General features: G+C 51.5%; 2 protein-coding genes across 3 annotated transcripts; one reads left to right on the forward strand and one right to left on the reverse strand.

Moving 5' to 3' along the window:
* The first annotated feature begins 1501 nt into the window (after positions 1 to 1501).
* On the forward strand, positions 1502 to 6155 carry CCDC166 (coiled-coil domain containing 166). Its single transcript, XM_081875056.1, has 2 exons — positions 1502 to 1657; positions 4942 to 6155. Exon 2 carries the CDS (start codon positions 4970 to 4972, stop codon positions 6014 to 6016), a length of 1047 nt encoding a protein of 348 aa, XP_081731182.1. The 5' UTR covers positions 1502 to 1657; positions 4942 to 4969; the 3' UTR covers positions 6017 to 6155.
* Positions 6156 to 7355: 1200 nt separating this feature from the next.
* Positions 7356 to 20052, reverse strand: MAPK15 (mitogen-activated protein kinase 15). Of its 2 annotated transcripts, none has more exons than XM_081875042.1 (14): positions 19893 to 20052; positions 19604 to 19702; positions 19045 to 19074; positions 16045 to 16135; positions 14807 to 14937; positions 14303 to 14466; positions 12957 to 13096; positions 12261 to 12318; positions 11999 to 12136; positions 11685 to 11790; positions 10800 to 11064; positions 9214 to 9368; positions 8577 to 8720; positions 7356 to 7980 (listed from the first exon to the last, which is right to left on the reverse strand). In XM_081875042.1, the coding sequence occupies exons 1-14, from the start codon at positions 19962 to 19964 to the stop codon at positions 7756 to 7758; spliced, it is 1818 nt and encodes a 605-aa protein (XP_081731168.1). In that variant the 5' UTR covers positions 19965 to 20052; the 3' UTR covers positions 7356 to 7755. The 2 variants fall into 2 exon arrangements, with proteins under 2 accessions (XP_081731168.1, XP_081731167.1); XM_081875041.1 differs by having other exon boundaries at positions 8577 to 8723.
* Between the last annotated feature and the right edge of the window lie 1134 nt (positions 20053 to 21186).

Raw genomic sequence — 21186 nt, forward strand, 5'->3', positions numbered from 1 at the left:
CTGGTACCAATGTCCATGTTAAGTCTGGTTGCTGTATTATTGTGGGTGAGGAGTTGTTTAAGATTGGGTGGCTGTCTGTAGGCAATGAAAGGTCTTCCTCCCAGAGCTTGAGAAAGAGAACTGTCATTGTCTAGGAGAGGTTGTAGATCTCTGATGATGCATTGAACTATTTTAACTTGGGAGCTGTATGTGATTACTAGTGGTGCTCTGTTACATTCTCTTTTGGGTCTGTCTTGCAGCAAGTTATCAGTCTGGATTTGTTGATCTGTTGTTTAACTTCATCAGGTGGATATTTTAGTTCTAAAAAGGTTTGCTGTAGATCTCTTAGGTAAGTGACCCTGAGGTTTTCCACTTCTTTTATGATTTTGCTCTCTAGACCTTAGCATTTCAAGGCATTAAGATTTTCTAATAATCATACGTGAGTACCAACTCAGAGAGAAAATAAATTTTGCTTTTGCTTTTTAAGTCTAAATCATTTTAAGGGGGGAAAATAATAATTCTGTCTCTCAGGTCACTGCCCAATGACTCCACTCCCCAGTGTTTTCCCCAGAAAACCCATCTGGACTGGCTGTGGAAGCTGAGAAAGTGACAAAAAGTGTTAACTCTCTTCTCAGATAGGCTATGAGCTCTGGCCACCTTATCTGAGGGACAAAGAATTCCTTGACTATGCTCCCTAGTGGAGGAGGCCCCAGGGACAGGCATGCTGGAAGGTGCCATGCTGGCAAATGTCACATCAGATCAGAGAACCAGGAGCCAAGGCTGTGCAGACAGAAACAAGAAATGGGGGGGGGGGACACTAACTTCCACCTAGAGGCAGAAATTGGGACCTCCAAGAAGGTCTAGGAAACAAGTGGATTTGTGGACGGCAGGGTAGGTGGGGACAGAGACCAGCCAGGCTGCAACTCAGCTTAGTGAGGTGAGGGAGGAACATCACCCCTGTGAGACCTCAGCAAAGGTCTAGCCCTCCACAAAGCCTCAATGGGCTTGGCCCTTGGGAAGGCCTTTCACAGCCCTTGGCTCCTGGTTCTCTGATCTGATGTGACATTTGCCAGCATGGCACCTTCCAGCTGCTTTGTTGGACTCCTGTGCTGTTAGTGTTGAGAAATTGACTGAGTTTTGGTTCTGGAGTAATTTACTGGAGCTGAAGTTCAGCATACAATTCTCGTGAACTTTGGCAGAAATGGCTTAAGAAGTGGGGAGATCAGAAACCTTTCCCTTAAGAAAAATGCCAGCGATTTTTAAAGACACTGAGCCTGTTTTATTTTGAGGGAGGACTGTGTGGGGATGAGCTTCCCAAAAACCTGGTAGACAGAAAGACCCCTTTCTGAATTGGAGACACTAAAGAGTTCCGCATGTCCTGCATGGTAGCACTGCCTTCTCTTTGTGCCAAGGCCTCTGTTGCCCTCCACCACTGCTGACACATTTGTAACAACAGCCTAGGCAGAGCCTGGAGTTGGGCCACAGGGCCAGCTGGCACTGCTGGACAAGGTCAGTTATGCCAGTGTTCCATCGCCATGGAAACAACCCACTTTCCAACGATGCCCGGTGGTTGTCAGCCAACTGCAGCTTCCTGTGCATTTTCTACAGCCTCTCCTCTGGTCGTCACGGAGGTGCCAGGCAAGAGTTGGGGGATAAGAGAGGCAATCATAGGACCCAGGTTAGTGAGACATCCACTGGTTTGCTGCGTTTGTGGGAGTCACTCTATTTCCACACAAGAACAACTGCAGTCCTAGGCAGTCCACAGGAATCCCTTTGAACTCCAGCCCAACCATCAACTGTGAGATTGAAGACCATTAGACCTAGTGCTGCCTTCTCCTGTGGGGAGAGTGACAGAGAGCAAGGTTTTGACCTCTTTATGAGAATGGCCCTTCAAGTACCTGAAGGTTGTTCTCCTACCTCTCCTCCCCAAGTCTACAGCAGACTAAACAAAGCCAGTTTCCTCAACCTTTTCTAATAGGTTTTGCACATCTTTGACCAACTTTCTTCTCCTTTTCTGAATCTGCTTCAGTTTCTCTGTTACAACCCTACCTAAAGTGTGGTGGGGCTTACAACCAAGCCCAGTCCTCCAAATTATGTCTGAATAGTTCAGAATAAAATGGAACTACTACTAACTGTGAAACAGAAACTGCTTCTGCTGCTAGAGCTGGAGCTCCACTTTGCCTCTTTCCCCCATTCCATTACACGATTGATTAGGGACCGGGGGTGTGGGCGGCATTGTGGTCTAAACCACTGAACCTCTTGGGCTTGCCAATCAGAAGGTCGGTGGTTCAAATCCCCAATTCCAATAAAGGGGGGGGGGGGAATGCATTTTGCCAAACCCAATTTTTAAAAAGCTGTGCATGAATCCACAGTGTAAAAAAGGTAAAGGACCCATGGACGGTTAAGTCCAGTTAAAGGCGACTCTGGAGTTGCAGCGCTCAACTTGCTTCAGGCCAAGGGAGCCAGCGTTCGTCTGCAGACAGCTTTCCGGGTCATGTGGCCAGCAGGACTAAACCGCTTCTGGTGCAACAGGACACCGTGACAGAAACCAGAGCACACGGAAACGCCGTTTACCTTCCTGCCACAGCAGTACCTATTTATTTACTTGCACTTTGACGTGCTTTCGAACTGCTAGGTTGGCAGGAGCTGGGACAGAGCAACAGGAGCTCACCCCGTCGCGGGGATTCGAACTGCCGACCTTCTGATCAGCAAGCCCAAGAGGCTCAGTGGTTTAGATTTCCATATAGTTAACTCATATGGTTCAGAAGAATATTCTCTGCTGAAAAATTTAGTGTTTTTTCTGAAGTCATATTTATAAAATCCAGCACTTTCTCCCAAAATTAAGTATAGAACACTGTATAAACATATGTTTCAGGGAGGCATGGTCCTTAACACATCTCCAGCATAAAGCAATCTTAGCAAATCATTTTTTATACAGATGTAAAAGAGTCCAATAGATTCTAAATATTATTTTCTGCTGTATAAGTCTTAAGATCCATTGATACCATGGGTATAGAAGCTAAAATACTTTCCCATTGTCTAGGTAATATTGAAATTTCTAATTCTTTATTTCATTCATTTCTTAAGGTCTGGATATCAAACTTATTTATGGTTAGCAGGTATCTATAAAAAGTAATCAGTGGCTTTTTTTGTTTCAAGTGAATTACTCAATTGCTCAGTGTCAGAGTTGCCTCTAGGTCCCAGCTCACAGAGGACCAACGCCAGGCTGATGTTATGTACAAAAGTCTTTATTGAAGTTTAATTTCCATTTCAAAGCCAGAGCGTGCAGCCCTACGTCTAGACTCTAGATTGGCGAAGTCCCGTCTGAGTCTCCGCCCCTTCCACACCAGTTTAAGATCCTAGCCCTGCTCCACCTCCTGCGCTGCTCTCTTCTCCTCTGGGTCCTCCTGCCCTCTGGGGCATTGCCCTTTCTGGACTCTTCCGACGCTGAGTCGCTTAGCTCCTCCCCCTGCCTCCGGCGTGCTTTAGGACCCGGTTCCCAATCCTCACTCTCTGCTGTCCCGCGCTCCTGTACATTTGAACTTGCTTCTCGCGCCAACCCAGTGACCTTTCTCCTAACCGTTACACTACTTCTATCACTGCTTCCCTCTTCCGTGACACTGGCCGGATCTGACCTCCCTTCCGTTGTCCGACTCTCCGAGGGAGGCGTGGTCAGCTCTGCCTCGTCTCCTCTCCCTGGTGGGGAAAGCACTGGCCCCGATGCCTGGGACTCTTCCCCCCCACTCTGCTCTGGTGGGGAAGCTGGTCCTGATTTCCAACTACTGCTCTGGGAGTCCCTGCTGCCCCCTTGCTCCTGGGGCGTTCCCCTTGGGACCCCCCTGCCCCTGGCCACTGGCGCTCCCTTCTGTGAATCTTCCGATTCGCTGGAGAGGCTCATGGAATCCCTCGGACCACTGTCCCCTCCCGTGCTCCCTTCGGATTCCTCCCCCTCGCTCTCCATCTCCCATCTTCCCTGTGCCTCAGCTCCTGAGCCCCTGACACTCAGTATCATAGGTGTCTCAGAAATTGAGAAAGTTGAGGCCCAGACAGACTTGTTAGAGGAGATGTTGTACCTGAAAGTACTGCCACTGAGCCTCATCTTCAAACAGGATAAGTATAAAACTCATGATCCTCATCTATCAGTTGGTCCAGAGCTAATATACCTGCTTCCATCCAGTTTTTCCATCTTACCATCTTTTTATCAATTTTTAATATAGGGTTTCCCCACAGCGTGAGTTTGGCATGCGAGTATGGATCAAATTTATTTGTATCATCAATCTCCTTTATTGGCATTAAAAAGTGCCAGATTAACTTGGCGGTGCAGTTCAGCTTTTGATATTGCTTTCACTGTGGAGCAAAGGAGCCAACTTCTAGGGGCCAAGGTCCCTTCAGCTCACCGTAAAATATTTTAGGGAGCCAAATCCCCCCAAAGTTGATGGACATTGTCATTCAGATGCAGGGTTGCTATTATGTAATGTATTTTGTGTTTTTATGTTGTAAACCACCCTGTGATGGTTGGTGGTGTATAATTTTAATTAATAATAAGAGAAAATAAGAAAAGTCTAAAGGGATGTATGTTGGGGGGGGGAATCTCAATTTCACACATAGGCTAATGGGGTCTGAACTGGCACTGGTGAACCAAGAACAAGACTGTGGGGGTCACAGCAGGTAGTTCCATGTATTTGTCTTTACCTAGTGTGCATCCATGCTAGAGATCATTAGGAAAGGAATTGGAAGTAAAACTGCCAATTTCATATTGCCATTATGCAAATCTATGGTGCAACCATACTTTGACTACCGGTCACTCCCCACGGAAATGATATTTTAGAGTTGGAAAAGGGAAAGCAATGTGATCAAGGGAATGGAACAACTCCCCTATGAGGCAAGAGTTTGGGGAGCTTTTTAGTTTAGTAAGAACAATTCAACTTTTACAGTAACAATAACAATAATCACATTTGGCAGTGTCTAGAACCCGACCCCTTAGCCCAAGATGCCACCAAAGAAGAAAAACACGAAACCGAAGAAGAAAGCCAAGAAGAAAGCCAAGGATGCAGCCAAGGGGCAAACAAGTTCCTTGCCATACGTCAGTGAGAGGGAGATATACCTGCAGAAGGAATTTGAAACCTTGACAGAGCACATCAAAACATACACTCAGCGTGTGAGGAACTTTCAGTGGGAAAACGAGTTCCTGGACAAGGAAGCCCAAAAGATCCGAGATATCAACAAAGTCTACATCTCCTACATAAACAGACGCACCCTCCGCAACCAGAACGCCATCATTTCTCTGAATGACCAGAATCTCTCAGACTTAATCCAGATCCGGAAACAGAAGGCAAAGCTGACCACTGAGTACCAGGAAAAGGAGAGAGATGTGAGGTCCCAGCTGATAGAGATGGAGACAAAGCTCTCCCTTGTGAACAAGGAAATTGAAGCACTGCAGCCTTACCAGGAGCTGCAGTTCCAGCAGCTGGCGCGGATCCGGGACCTGGAGAAGGAGCTGCTGGTCATGAAAGTGCTGCACACGGAGCAAATGCACAAGCTCAAGAGTGAACATGTACAGCAGGTGACAGACTATGAGATGCAAGCTCAGCTGAAGATCCAGGCTCTGGCGAGGCTGGCTGAAAAGGAAGCAGTGCGCAGCCTCATCCGGCACACTAAGCAGGTGAAAGCTGACAACCGGCGCCTGCGTCATGAGCTTGTGGACCTCATCAGAGAGGCCAAAGTGCTGAAATCCCTTGTGCTTCACCTGAAGGCACAGCAGCAGCTGCTGCTGCGAGAACACCAGTACAGGCAAGACCTTGCCCGCTTGCGCAGGTGGCTTAGGCATCGAGGGGCTCGGCTGCTCATCCCCAGTGGCACCAGCTTCAGATGTACCACACCGGTTAGGAGCAGAGTCATTGCCACGCAGGAAATCAGCTCCAGGTTTCTCACAGGCGGGGAACAGGTCCCAAGGTTGCAGCCAGGTGTCCAAGAGGCTCAAGAGAGCTTGCCATTACTGAGGATTCCCAGTGCCTCACTCCCTACAAAGTACCAGTGAGCTGGAGCTGGAGATTGCAGCTTCCTGTTTCTCCTACTTTCACTACCAAGAAGGTATATGGATAAGGTAACATGCCCCTTAAACATGTTCCAGGGTCAATCCTGTGCTGCAGGCAGTCCAGTCATACAAGGTGCATCACATGCCCCAGGCCCTGGGCAGCTGCTAAGCACCCCCCACATTGCCTCGAGATGACACTCTTGGTCCCAGCACCTGGCCTCACTGAGTTGTCCCACTGCTACCAGGCAAGCACCCCGAGGGATTGTGGCTGCTGCTGATTCCTCTCAGAGAGGCGAAGCCCAGGTCAACGGCCAAGTCAAGATGGCAACAGAAAGGGGCAGAAGCAGTGCCAGGCACACAGCTCTCCTGTCAGCAGGGGCTAGCAGCAACATCGCTGGTCTTTGTGCAGAGTTTTAAATGTCTAGCTTGTTGGTTGTCTTAGTGTTATTTTTGTTCTTACTGTTTTGTTCTTGTTGTAAGTTTCCTTGGGAATTTTTGTGCTAAAGTGTGACACAGAAATATATAAAATAAATAGCACTTTCCCAGCCTCTGTCTCCTTGGTGACACATTGATGGACGCGTAGTCTGGTTAGGGAAAGGATCTCAGAAACAGCTTTGACTCAGTAGTGCCAATGTGCAAGTGTGCCTACTCCCAAACACAGAGGCTTACTTCTGATAGCACACACCCAGGCCTCTCTCCTTAAATGCAGGTCCCAATGTGCACAGAAGGGTGTTGTAGGATTGCAGGCTAAAGGTGCCAGGTGCAAACCCTTCCAGGTCTCATTTTGACAGCCCCCCCCCCAAGTTTCCCAGTGCAGCAGCTCGTTTCCTAAAGAGCCTGGCCTCAGCCCCAAGCAGTAGAAGTGCCTGGGTTAGTCAGGGGGCTGGGAGCAAGGCAGTGGCATCTGGCTCAGCCTGGGCCTAAGAAGATGGGGGGGGGGGAGAGGAGGTAACACCCAGATGCCAGTCTGACCCCATCCCATGAGTGTGCAAAACACTTTGGGCACACTCAGTTTAGTTGAATTACTTGTACCTTGCTTTTCTATTAAAATAATAACCAAACAGCTAACAATTAAAAAGAAAATTCAATGTAATGGAGGAGCAATTGATTTCCTGTGGGAAGTTTGTGGTTCACTATTGGGGCATGTTTTTTTCCTGGACATTGTCCCTCTGCACACACTCAAGCAGTTCAGAATCCAGATGCACCAACACCCAGAAAAGCTGCAGGCGGGGGTGTGGGGACAGCTCCAGCTGTTCAGCCTTAGAGCAGAAATCAAAATTATTGTATTTATTCCATTCACTCCCCTCTACAGCAGATAACCAAGAAAGTCCTTTCTCATGGATTATTTTAAGATGTTTTTAAAAGACTCCTTTTATTAAAAACCCTTACAAGGGTAAGTCCACAGGCTGTAGCCATGGGCACAGAGAGGAGAGTGCAGAAAGGCATGGCAGGTGGCCCAGGACCCCAAAGGCACACAGGGAGGTGGGTCAGGGGTCTCAGCCAGCACTTTCTCTGTCTCTGGTGGTTCCCAGAGTGGTTTTACACTCAGGGCTTGAAATGGGGAAGAGAAGCAGGTCTTAGTCAGGGGAGCAGAGACTGTGCTGCAGCAAGAGCACCCTGCTCAACTGTCCTGAGTGGCATGGTAGGCGGTTGCCCGTCTTCCCTCCCTCCACCTTTCAGGCCCTGGGCAGTTGCAGGATTGGCTCTGCAGTTTGGGAGCAGGCTGAGCTGGGCTGGGAAGGTCAAAGCTGCTGGGTGTTGTGGTCTATTGCCTGCTGGCAAGTGTCTGATACAGGCAGACTCTGAAGAGCAGACTTGCAGATGGTCCCATAGGACTGGGAGTAACTGCCCAGGCAGGCCTTTGGGTCCCCAGCCATTCCCACATTTGCTGTAGCCCGGAACATCTTCTTACTGGGCTTAAGAAATGAGCGAGCTTCCCTGCTGTGGACCTCGGAGCTCCCTGGATTCTGCAAAAGAGACAGGAGAGCTGTGGGGGCACCGCAGATGGGAGCAGGAACACTTGGTGGGACGGGGAGCATCCCTCAACATACCATTTGGGACAACTGGAAAGGTCTGAGCTGAACCCGGCGGCTCCCAAGACTCAGCCCCTTTGCTTCCTGGCCAGTCTTGGACTGGAGAGCTGGAGCTGGCCAGACAGCTGCACCTTATAAGCAGCCCAGTGTCAGAGGAGTCAGCTGCAGCCACGGTCACGGCTGGAGTCCCAGACCTGTCAAACCAATTGCTGCCTCCCTCCTCTGCCTCCCTGCCAGACCAGAGAAACCTAGTCCATCGCAACCCAGTCTCCCCACGTAGAGGAGCATAGTCTGCCTTCTTCAGTTCCTTACCCCTGCTTGCTTTGCACAAAGATCTCCCAGCCTTAGAAGCCATCAGGAATCAACTTGCAGCCTTTCCCCAGATCCACCTGTAGCCCGCCCTGACTGCCCACTCCACCTGCAGCCCACCTGGCTGGTTGAGCTCCTGGTCTAGCGGCTCCTTTCACACAAGGACCCCAAGCCAGGAACGAAGTGTTGGGAGGGCAGGAAAGAGGCTCCATTTCACTCACCAGGCCAGCAGCCGCCTTCCTGGGGGAGCCTTCCTTCCTCATCAGGTGGTGGTGAAAAGCCGCCTCCTGGGCTTGAGCACACAGTGAAAGGGGCCTGGGGAAGGAGGCTGCCTGGCCTCTCCCCACCTCCAGGCCTTTGGGCACCTGCTGAAGCAAAGCAAAGTGGAGTCTGAACCCTGTCTGACTCAAGAGTAGAGAAGGGGGAAGCAAAGCAGCTGCAGCAACTGGGAGGAGATTTCCCATAACAACGGCCATCACTGAGAAAGGATCAAGCTGCCCCTCGCCACCCATACACCCTCCTGCCACAAGGCAGAGATGCTTCATGACCCCCATGCTGCGGATGGGGCCGTGTGCTGGGGCAGAAGGGGATGGAGCAGAAGGGCTTTGGAGAAGAGGCTTGGCAGTTAGGAGGCAGCGAGCCCAAGAGGCGGAGACCTCATTGCATCTCCCTTGCCTCCTTAGCGTGGTAGGGGTGTGGGGGAGAGAGGGAGGCAGGTGGGCTCATTCTGCAGCAGCTGGAGCGTCAGTGTTGCTGGAGAGCTGCTTTGTGCGTGGCTCCTGCAGCTGGCCAGCTGGCCGCCTGCTCTGAAGGGGCTGCGCACGGGAAGAAGAGGAAGACAACAACCAAGTTACTCACGCCATGGATAGTCTGAGGAGCTGCTGCAGGGGGTGGGCTGCTGGCTGGTACGGCGAGCGCCTGCTTCCCCACTTTCTGGCTGAGGGCAGCAGCCGGCTGCTGCAGGAGTGGTGCAGAGCGATTCCTGGCCATGTTGCTGGGAGCCAGGCTATGTGCTGAAATGAGAGAGCCTGAATCACAACACTCAGGAAGGAAAAAGCCACAGAGATGGCTCAGTGCCCCAGGCAGACTGGAATGATCCACCGGGGGCTGGGGGAGGCTCCTCTCTTGGTTCTCCATTGGGCACCACCTTTGCTATTTTGGCAAAGGATGATGGCATCCAAGCAACTTATTCTGAGCAAGCCTGAGCAAAGGTCCTTCCTGGACTGGCAGAGGAAAGATGGGGTGTCTTGGTGGTCAGCAGGAACCCCAAGATCTTTGTAAGGCAGATCAGGCAACCCAGAAAGCCAAGCCAGTGGGGAAATCCCTATAGCATTATTTCACTTTTAAAATTTGCACTCTGCTAACATACACGCAATTGAATTATTACACTAAACAGAATAAAAGGACGAGATAAAGCCTGCCAATAAACTCATCACAGCCTGTCCTGCCAGAACGCCCACCCCGAGCTTCTCCTGGCACTAGAGATGCCAAGACAGGACAAGGGCAAGGCTTCTTGGGGTGCAGGTGTTCTTTTTGCACACCCCCCCCCCAGGCACCCTCTGCTCCTGGTCTCCTCCTTCCAGTGAGCCTTTCCTGCCCTAGAAGGCAGGCCAATTCTGTTGTTTGCATTTCTTAGTGCAGAAAGTATTGATCTCATATGTAAAGATCTTTGTATTCTGATTAATTCTAGAAGCTACTAGAAGCTTCTCTGTGTGTGAGAAGAAGAGGCAGAAGGGTTAATGATTGTTTGGGTTATACCTTCAGAGAAGCTGAGTACAGCTGCTTTGAATTAGTTCTCTTCCAATTAAGGTCATGCTGACTATAAATATAGGCCAGAAGGTGCCTGGGTTTTACTCTTCTTTTCTCTTCTCTCTCTCTTCTCTCTCTCTTCCTTCTGTGTGGTGTTTCTATACATAGGATGCTTAGTGCTAAGGTTTAGTCTTATTATGAGCTAAGTTTATAAATGCTGCAACTGGATTTTGCATGGACTGAGCCAATCCTGATTGTATTGGATTTGATAACCATTATGCTATATTTGCCTTCAGCACAAGGAAAGCTCTGCTGAATGAAGTACTATTGCCTCTGGTCTATTTTGGGGAACTCTGCAACGTGTTTAAGGTTTTCCTCCACAAGTATGACACACGTATGACAACGTATGACAAATTCCTCCCTCAATAGCCTTTGACTAGTGGGAGTCCTGGGACACCGCTCAGCTGCCCTCCTTTATTTCCTGGCCTCACAGAAACCCAGGGGCTGGAGGCTTTTCAAGCAGAACCTCGTGGTGGAAGCTGGCTGAGGATGGCTGGAGCCCCACAGTCCTCTACCTCTCCACCCGCCTCTCTCAGCAATCTCACAAGAGGCTGGCCAGCCTCACAAGGTGCTCTGGGGCACTGTGTCCGTCCCATTCACCCCGGCCAAAGGCACAGTTGCAAGGGGACACCTACCGTGGCTGGTCATGTGGCTGGCAGGACTGCACAGGGGGGGTGTGATCCCTGGCCTGAGGCAGCCAAGGCTCCTGGTCTCCTTTGCCCTCTGCTGGGAAGCTTCACAAGGTGCCAACAACTGGGGGGAGCCCCTTGACGGGAGGGGCGGTGACACCCCTTGTGCCTCACAGCGCGTTTTGGGAGGGGGACTGGGCTGGAGGTTCTCATTTTGGGGCTGCTGATGCTTCTGAGGGTGGCGGTTCCTGGCCTTCCTTTCCAAGATCATCTGCAAAGAAGAAGATCTGATCAGGTTTCAAATCACCAGTATGGCAAGAGCAGTTAAGAATTTTCTTTTGCTGGATGGCAGGTACAGAAATGCATTGGCAGTGGAAATACTTAAGGAGAGGACTGGCAACCATTCCACTGAGCAGAGAGGGGACAGCCTAGATGACCTAGAATTCTCCCAACTCATGTGATGCTAGGAATATTGAGCAGAAGAAACTTGTGGCAGGAAAAGACCAATTCAAGCAAGTTTCAGCAAGAGGAAGAAAAAGTCTGGTGCATGCTTCATCTCAACCACAAAGGTCCAGGAAGAAGACAGGTGATGGGGCCAGTCAGGATAGGCAGCTAGATGGGCCAAAGTGCCCTAGGCTCATTTCCACCCCCTGACCTGCTGGGGCTAAGCACCGAAGCGGACCTGCAGTAGGCCTTCTCAGTGGCTGCCCCTCAACCCTTGGAACTCCTTTCTGCTGGAGACTCAGCAGAGGCTGCACATGCCAGGAAAGCCATGCACAGTTGGCATGCACAGTAGTTACCCACCCAAATCCCTTTGGAGGATGCTGTGGTGAACACAGGTCAAGGGCGCCAACAGCCCATTCAGTCTTAGGGGTGCACGAGGAGTCTTACCTCATAGAGCTTATTGCGATACTCAGCCACAGAGAGCTGCACGTCATCATCCAGGGGGAGGACCACACTGTAGTCAAGAGCAGGCTCTTTGCTGGGGCAGTGGAACCTGCCAAGAGCACATGGAGTGAGACAAGATCCTTCAGCTGGCACCAAGGAGAGACGCTGGCCCTTAGCCAAGCACCAGGACCTGACCAGCTGGCCCATGGGCTTCAACTTGCCCAAGCATGTCTGTCTGACCCTTCAGAAGATGGGCAACTCCCCACCCAGCACAGGCCAAGATGCCTCCACTGCAAGCCAGTCCTCAAGACACTCACCGTCGCACGTAGGGGTGCTCCAATGCCTGTTCCGCCGTCAGTCGCTTCTCAGGGTTGAATACCAGGAGCCGTTTCAGAAGGTCCAGGGCTTGGGTGGGGGTGGAGGTGGGCAGAAGCTCCTCAAAAGCCACCTGTGGCCTGTAGTTGGAGAAAAGGCACACAGCAGCTCCCCACCTGCAAGCAACAGACAGACCACCCCACCCAGCCCTGGAGGGCGTGTTCTCAGCAGAACCGTGAGCAACTGGCTGCTCAAGACACTCACTGGCAGCTCAGTCGGCCGATAATGGAGGCTCTGTAGTCGGAGTGGAAGGCGGCCACATCTGCAACAGCAAGGCAGTCAGTCAACCTCACCAGGACAGGAGGCAGGCGCTTCTGCCAGGGAAGTGCCGCTCACCCGTCCTCTGCTTGCTCTCTCCCTCCTTCCCAGCGGAACACCACACACAGTGCAGCAGCAGGAGCGCAGGGCTGCAGAGGTGGGCCCTGGGAGTCAACCAGCCCCTCAGGAATGGGCCAATGACACAGATGTTGTAAAATTAGCCTCACCAATTCATGGAATGACCATAGATGTTCCTGCATATGATCTCAGTGACTGAGCTGGGTTCTAAGGGTTCAGGCGATGCCTGAGGCACCCTGGACCCAAGTACTTCAGGGACCTTGAATCTCTCTGGGTAGCAGATGGGCAGCCAGTGCAGCTCTTTTAACAAGGGTGTCACATGCTCTCAACCAGATCTCCCCATCAGCAGTCTAGCCGTCACATTCTGCACCAGCAGCCCTAAGGACAGTCGCACATGGAGCTGAGTTCTTTTGGTGCTGGCTTAAAATATAGTTCTGTAGCTGCAGCCGGAAAGGGGGCTGGGCACTTTTTCACTCCTTTGCCACACTCTCTGCAGCACCCACAGAACTTCCAAAGGTTCCCCTTTCCTTGAGCTGGCTCTCCTCCTCCGCGAAACCTTCTCACCTTCTGGGGAGGGAGCAGGAACAACACGCAGAATCTGCTCTAGTTGGTTGACTGTGGATGTGCCAGGGAAGAGAGGCTTCCCCAGGAGCATCTCGCCCAAGATGCAGCCCAGGCTCCACATGTCCACACCCTTCGTGTAGCTGCAAGCAAGGAAGAAGACATCCATGTTGGGCCTCAAGAGTCAGACATCCAAGGGCTCCTGGCATCCCTCAACACAGATATCCAGACCTGACGTCCTGAAGATGTGCTTGATCCTGCTGTCTTCCTTTCCCTTTCTTCCTTCCACATCACTCCTATTCCCTGGTGTTTGTGTACTGGCAAAAAGTTGCTCACTTCAGCCCCCCACCAAACAAGGGATACTTTGGGGCTGGATCTGGACCTGCCAGTGCCCCTTGGGCCTGGCACCCCAATGCCACTAGTGCCCCCAGAGGAAGAAATGTATTTCATTGTTTTTCTAGACCACCTTGCATCAGGGCAAAGCACAAAAGATCATGAAGCGGCATATAAAATGAAAAGCAGTAAAACTGTTCAAGAATTAAAACAGTTCAGCTGCACTTTAATTGTAACGTTCCTTCCACAGTCCTCACCACAAAGCTGGTGTGAAGAAGAGCATTTTCATTCACCTTCTGACAGATGGGAGGTGGGGGGGGTCACCATCTCCATGAGGGAGGGAGTTCCTCTGGTCAGGGCACTGCAGAGAAGGCCCGGTCCACCACCACTGGGCACCAAGCCACACCTGTTGATGGGACATCTGAATGGCCTCCCCCACCAATTGCAAGACCTGGCTGGGCAAATGTGAGAACAGACTGACTTCTAGGGACTTGGGTCCTCTTGGTTTGGGACTAACACACTCATGTGGAGCCAACAGCAAGTAGGCAGCCAGCTCAGCTCCCCAAGGGGAGGTGTCACGGCTCTGGATTGGCATGCCACCTGCTATGCCAGCAACAGCACATTGCACCCAGCATGACAAGAGTCTGGCTGAGGGGTCACCAGAGCGTGGCAAAGGCAGCTTAACCCAGGAGGAGCAATGGTGGCAAATCCAGACCAAGGAGGACTGCCAAGCCACCACGCTGCTACTTCAGGAGTGGGCAGCTCCATTGAGAACAGGCTGGCTCCCCAACTCCCTGACACAGGACCCCCCACTCCCATTGCCTTGCCAAGATTCAGCTTCTATCTGTTGGCCCTCAGCCAGCCTGACTGCCTATCGCTGCCTCCAGGCACCAGCCCAGTCCCTGCACAGCCTCACCTGTCTCAAAGGCGAGGAAGTGAGGATGGGAGGCTGTGAACAGCAGCCACAGACTCAAGCTCCTCAGCCTCTCCGAGGCTTCTGGAGGCACCCTCCTTACCTGTGAGAGGAAAGCAGAATCTCAGGGGCCCGGTACCAGCGGGTCGCAACATACTCCGTCAGGGCAGGGCTGTCGTGATCCTGGTGGATCTGACACAGGGAACGGGCCAGTCCAAAGTCACACAACTTGACAAAGCAGTCTGCATCCAGCAGGATGTTTGAAGGCTGCATGTGGAAAAGGTATCAGGGGAGTGAAAGAACACAAGAATCAGCCATCCTGTCTGTGTGGTGGTTAGAGTCCTATGTTACAAGCAGGGATACCCAAGTTCAATCCCTGCTTGCCCAGGGAGTGCACTGGGTGATCCAGAGCCAGTTACTCTCTCTCAAACCAACCTACGTCATAGGCAGAGAAAGAACCAAGTATGAATCCTGAGCTGTTTGGAAGGAGGTGTAATAATGTAATAAAAGAGAAAATGGAACGAGGGAGACCCACCCACTACAGCATTTCACCCCCCCCCTTTAATTCAACGTATGGCTGGAGCCCAAGTCCTTCCCACACATGTACCTTCTGGTCCCTATGAATGACGTTTCCTGAGTGGATGAATTTGGTGGCTTTTAACAGCTGATACAGGATGTAACACTTATGAATATCTTTCAGTAAATTTCCCTTCTTGATCACCGCATGCAAGTCGGTCTCTGAAATGGGGAACAGCAGAGAAGCAGTGGGTGCCTGGCACTGCCTTGACCATTCAGCCCAAGACCACAAACCCTGGCCCTTCTGCTAGACCGCCTCCAAACCCAGGCCTGCAAGGATTACCCCAAAAGTTTCAGCTAAGAGGGTCACAAATATCTCAGAGCTTAACCCAGGACTCTGAATGACAAGGTGTGAGCAGATTTAACAGCAAAATGGAGTTGGGTGTCATCAGTGTAGTGATGACCCTGTGCCCCCAACTTCCAGATGATTGCTCCCAACGCCTTCATGAAGATGTTAAATAGCATTGGGGATAAAAAAGTGCCCTGTGGCATTGCACAGCTAAGGTAGTAGACACACAGTGCCCCAAGGAGACTCTCCTAGACTAGCCATGCAGGTAGAACCACTGTAAAGCAGTGCCCCCAGCTCTTAATCCAGGGAGGAATGCCAAGAGGTATTGCAGTCAATTGCATCAAAGGCCACTGAGAGAGCCAACAGTGGCAACAGGGCCACACTCCCCCTGCTCCCCCCTTGAGAGAGGTCATCCATTAGGACCCCCTGTAAACCATCCATGGGTCTCCCCTCACCCCAGGTATAACTTACGGATAGCCAGTAACAGGATGTCCATGCCCCCTAACCATGTTTACTCCAACACCCCCACCATGCCGCTACTATACTCGCACCAGACGTAGCTGTTTCCTAGCTATTCATGCGTGTGGCAAAGAGCCACTGACTGAAGTGCTCACCAGAGCGACAGCTCCCCTCAGCCCCCACTCACAATGCGAGACACTTAGCACAGACTCTGCAGTGCCTGCCTCCCACTCCTCCATGTCACGATCACAGAAGGGGGAGCCCTGCCCTCGCTATTCCCAAATGAGCCACCCAAAGGGGGCCTTCCTTTTGGCATCTCCCCCTTTGGCCTTGGTGGGCTGTTTGTTTACAAGCTTGTGGGCCAGCTGCTTTCAGCCTTCTCCACTTCCCTCCCTTGGTAGCATTTACCCTGCACTCAAAATGTTCTGCTCAACATGCACTTTCACTCTGGCTTCCTGCTCCTCATTGTCAAGGTCCTCTCCACAAGAAGGAAGCCTAAGTTACCGTCAGGAAAAACTCACCCATAGACTCAAAAACCAGGTAGATGTCCTTGTCATTCTGAGCTCGGATGACATTCAAGAGTCTGATGATGTTTGGATGCTCTCCAAATTCCTGCAGGAAGAAAGACCTGCCCATCAATGGCAGCTGCTCTTGAGGACTCTTCACAGAGCTTGCTGGCAGAGCCCAACATACTCTAAACAGAAAACCACCACTGGGACTGTGGGTTGAGTCGCTGTTTGCATGCAGGAAGACTCATCTGGCGGCTGCAGAGAAAGAGCCTGGCACTGACTCACAGGTGTTCCCATGAGAAGGTACCCTCCTCAAGTCTTGGTTACTCATCTGCAGCAAGATGGTTTTCTAACTCCAACTTTGGTGTAATAAATATTCTGCCAAAGCGAATATGCTTGACAATTGTAATGTGGTCTTCCCCAACCTGGTGCCCTCCAGATGTTGTTGAACTCCAGCTCCCATCAACCACAGCAGCCAGCCTGGGCAATGATCAGGGATGATGAAAGGAGTTTGAGTCCAACAACATCTGGAGGGCACCAGGTTGGGAAAAAGCTACAACAGAATGTGTTTCAGACACCTTACTGAGAATACTGTGTCCAATTCTGGGCACCACAATTTAAGAAGGATGTTGACAAGCTGGAACGTGTGCAGAGGAGGGCAGCCAAGATGCTCAAGGATCTAGAAGCCAAGTCTTATGAGGAACAGTTGAAGGAGTTGGGTATGTTTAACCTGGAAATAGGACACTGAGAAGGGATGTGATAGCCATCTTCAAATATCTTAAGGGCTGTCACAGGGAAGAGGGAGCATGCTTGTTTTCTCCTGCTCTGGAGGGTAGGACTCAAACCAATGGCTTCAAGTTACAAGGAAGGAGATTCCGACTAAACATTTGGAAATACTTTCTGACAGTAAGCTTCTCAGCAGTGCAACAGACTCCCATAAGAGGTTGTGGACTCTGCTTCCTTGGAAGTTTCTAAACAGAGGTTGGATGACCATCTGTCATGGATGCTTTAGGTGAGGTTTCTGCATTGCAGGGGGTTGGACTAGATGACCCTTGGGTCCCTTCCAACTCTAAGATTCTATGATTGTATATTGCTTTAATTACCACTCAAGTCAAGCATGCACTTGTTTAACGTGAAAGTTAGTTCAAAAGCATAAAAAGCTTGGTAATACAGATACCAAATTATCAGTAGGGGCAGCAAATCTGTGTATGCTTGTCACTGCCCCCAAGCAGCTTTTTCAGCAGCTACTGCAAAGGCGTCAGTACACAGACAGAATGCAGCCATGTGGCTTCCTAGCACCAAATTCTCTCTCTCCCAATTGCCAGTTATTCGGCACAACTGAAGGGAAGTGTGCCCTGGCGTTATTCATTGCTGTGTGGATATGTAAGAGAGGAAGGGGAGAAGAAAAATCAAAAGGAAAGTGGGGAAGGGGAACATGACATATATAGATGTCACTGCCCACTTCCCCAAAAGAGAAGGTTAAGAGCCTGAGCTAAGAGACAGAGTAGCTGCTTTGCATTTTCAAGAGTTCAATCCCGAGCATCTCCAGTTAAAAGGGTGTTAGAGGGCTAGGCTGGAAAAGATGTCTGCCTTGGACCTTAGCTCATCACTACCAGCCAGAACAGGCACTACTGGGTTCAGCGGTTCTCAACCTGTGGATCCCCAGATGTTGTTGGACTACAACTCCCATCATCCCTGAGCTCTTGCCTTGCTAGCTAGGGGTGATGGGAGTTGTAGTTCAACAACATCTGGGGACCCACAGGTGGAGAAAGGCTGGTTCAGATGAACAAATGGCCTGACTCAGCAGAAAGCGGCTTCATATTCTCACCAGTAAAAAAGTAGCCACTGAAGTTGAAGCATCAGAATCCTACTTGTTCCCTCCCACCTGGGGCATGAAGCCAAACTAATATGTAAGAAGGAGTCCATGGAGCACCCCACAATTGCTTAATCTTGACTCCCTAAGGTTCAGGTCGGGGTCACAAGCAAGAAACGTGAGCCAGGAGATAGAAGCAAAACAGCAGCCAGTAGGCCTGATCTTTATTGTTGCAACAAGACTTCCCACTAATACAAAGATGAAGCAGCCAGAAGCCTCAATCAATGGGTTACATCAGTATTTCAATGTTTTCCAAAGTTTCCCATAATAAATCTTAGGATGCATCATCAAGCCATCATAGATATGTCGCATAAAAGGTGTAGTCTTGGGTAGAACCTGAGATCCAGGCATTCCCCTCACTCAAATACAGCCTTTCACACTCACTCCATCACAGTACAAAGGAAACTATTTACAGTTCCCTGGTCCCTGGGTCAAGTCAAATACACCCCTTGTCTTCATCCCACTATGGGGTGGGTAGGTACTGTGATTGAGATGGCTATCTGTCTGACGCTCTTGGGGTCATCTCATTTGGAAGGCCCTGCAGACATGACTGTACATCTCAGGGATTATGGTGGGCTCACTCACTCCTCCCCTTATACCTCACTTCCCTGGGTCCTAAATGCTATTCGAACCGAGAAGATTGTTACAACAAGTGATTTCTTATGAATTTCTAAAGTTTTCCCATTGAGCCAGTACACAGATACATTTATCAGCGAAATGCTGCATTTGGTATTGACACTTTCTCTGTTTTCCTTTGTTGGATACCTGGGGCTCAGCCGGGAGTCGCGGGCTCCTTCTGCAAACTGAGCTGAGCTCCACTTGCAGATGCAATGCCTTTGCAGATATGTTGCTGTTATTTTCTCTTGACACTAGAGAATTTGGTTTGACAGGTGAAAGGCAGGGAAATATCTCTGTGGTACCTGTGTGAGTGAAAATTTGTGTAGCGGAGACTCTTTGTCTCTGGTGTGGAGAGGCAAGGCTCATGGGGGGGGTGTCTCTCATCCCCCTTCCAATTTTCCTGTAACAAATACATGTGTAACCACAGAAATCCAGTGTTGCCCCCAGTGACACGCAGACAAAAGGGCATTCTGGAAGAAGCAGAAGCGCGGGCCAAAAGCCAAGAGACAGTCATTGCTTACCTGAAGGAACATAATCTCCCGGAAGGTTCTCTGAAAAGAAACACATACCATTGGCTGAGGTCGGAGTAGCTTCTCAGGGTCCCAGTAAAGTCATGCAATAAGCACATCAACGTTCCACAATGCCCCACATGTTCTATGCCCTGCAGCCATATTTGCCAAGCTGGGGATTATTATTATCACTTAGTAATAATAACCACGATTCTATATACAATAGTAAGTGCAAGAATAATAATATAGCCATTTATTATTTGAGCCTTGGGATTGTTAAAAAGGGCTCTAAAACGCTGCTGCAGCAGCCCTTCTTCTCATCCCTCCTCGACTCCCTCTGGTCACTTGCGCTCAGAGGGTGGTTTGTTTCCCAGGCAAAAATACACGACTCTCCCAGCCCGAATCAAGGTCCTGCCTGGAGCGACACCTGCATCTGGCCGCCTCAGAGCCTCGGGCGCCCGCGCCCTTCAGCTCCTTCCGATCTCTATGGCGATACGTTTCTCCCTCTCCGGAAGGGGCCCCGGGGGTCATCTAGTCGAGCGTCTCCCGGGGGCGGGGGGGGGGGCTTCACCTGAGCGTCAGTCCGGTTCCGGAAGGCGTCGAAGATTTTCTTGACGGCCACGACGGCGCCCGTCTTGCGATCGACGGCCTTCCAGACGATCCCGTAGGCCTGCGGGGGGGGGAGCGGGGGGGCGTCAGTGGCCAAAGGGGGCAGAGCCCCCCTCAAGTTAATCAATAGGAAGACGGGGGCCTCTGAACTCCTGGCTCCGCCCGCGCTGAGAAGGGGGGGTTGGGGGGGCTTGTCCTCCAGGCGCGACCCCCCCCCGCCCGCCGCGACCCCCCCCCCCGGCCCCACGCACCCCCTTGCCGAGGCGCCGCTTGATCTCGTAGCGCCGCGCCACCTGCTCCTCCACTTCGGCGGCTGCGCTCATTTTCGCCCGGCGGCCCGTTGGCTGCGGCTGCCATGGAAACGCCGAGGCGGGAGAGCGCGTGCGCAGGACGCAGCGTCCTTCCCCGCCCCCTCGCCCTCTGACCCCTCGCGGGCGCCAATCGCCGAGAGCGCCTCTCAAGGCCGCTTCGCGCGTGCGCTGTAGACGCGGCGAGACGCCCGCTCTCGCCCCGCCCCCTGACGCTGCTCATCAGCCGCGCTGGCATCATCTTGCCCCGGTCTCTTCCCTCCCTGATCTAGCCTCGACTTGCCTGCTGAGCGTCTGCTCTTGTGCTTGTGAACACCACTCCCCCCCCCCCCAGCATTCTGCGGAGACCTGTACATAATGGGCTAAAGGGACGCGGGTGGCGCTGTGGGCTAAACCACAGAGCCTAGGGCTTGCCGAGCAGAAGGTCGGCGGTTCAAATCCCCGCGACGGGGTGAGCTCCCGTTGCTCGGTCCCTGCTCCTGCCAACCTAGCAGTTCGAAAGCACGTCAAAGTGCAAGTAGATAAATAGGTACCACTCCGGCGGGAAGGTAAACGGCATTTCCGTGCGCTGCTCTGGTTCCCCAGAAGCGGCTTAGTCCTGCTGGCCACATGACCCGGAAGCTGTACGCCGGCTCCCTCAGCCAGTAAAGCAAGAAGAGCGCCACAACCCCAGAGTCGGCCACGACTGGACCTAATGGTCAGGGGTCCCTTTACCCTTTACCTTTTAAAGGACCCCTGGGCGGTTAAGTCCATTTGAATTCGACTGTGGGGTGCAGAGCTCATCTCCACTGTCAGGCTGATGGAACTGGCATTTGTCCGCAGAGACTTCCGGGTCAAGGGGCCAGCAGGGCTGAAGCGCTTCTGGCACAATGGGACACCACAGCAGTGCCTGTCTCCTGGCGCTGGGATGCTTTGGAGCTGCTAGGTTGGCAGGAGCTGGGACAAAGCAACAGGATTCAAACTGATGACCTTCCAGCGCCACCAGCGCCCCATACAGAATAGTCTGCTGCTGGGTCAGGCTAAAGGAGGCCCATCTAGTCCAGCATGCTGTTCTCACAGTAGCCACACAGGCGCCCATAATCAGAAACCCGCAAGCATGACCAAGCGCAAGAGAATCTGTCCCCTCTTGCAGTTTCCAGCAACTGGGACTCCAAAGCCTCACTGTCTGTGACCTGCTTGCCTTTCAGCTTCTGATTTTTGAGAAGTTTCCTCTTCTGAAGTAAAGTCTCTTTGGACT

This window comes from Podarcis erhardii (assembly GCF_964252035.2).
Source record: "Podarcis erhardii genome assembly, chromosome: 8".
NCBI lineage: Eukaryota > Metazoa > Chordata > Lepidosauria > Squamata > Lacertidae > Podarcis > Podarcis erhardii.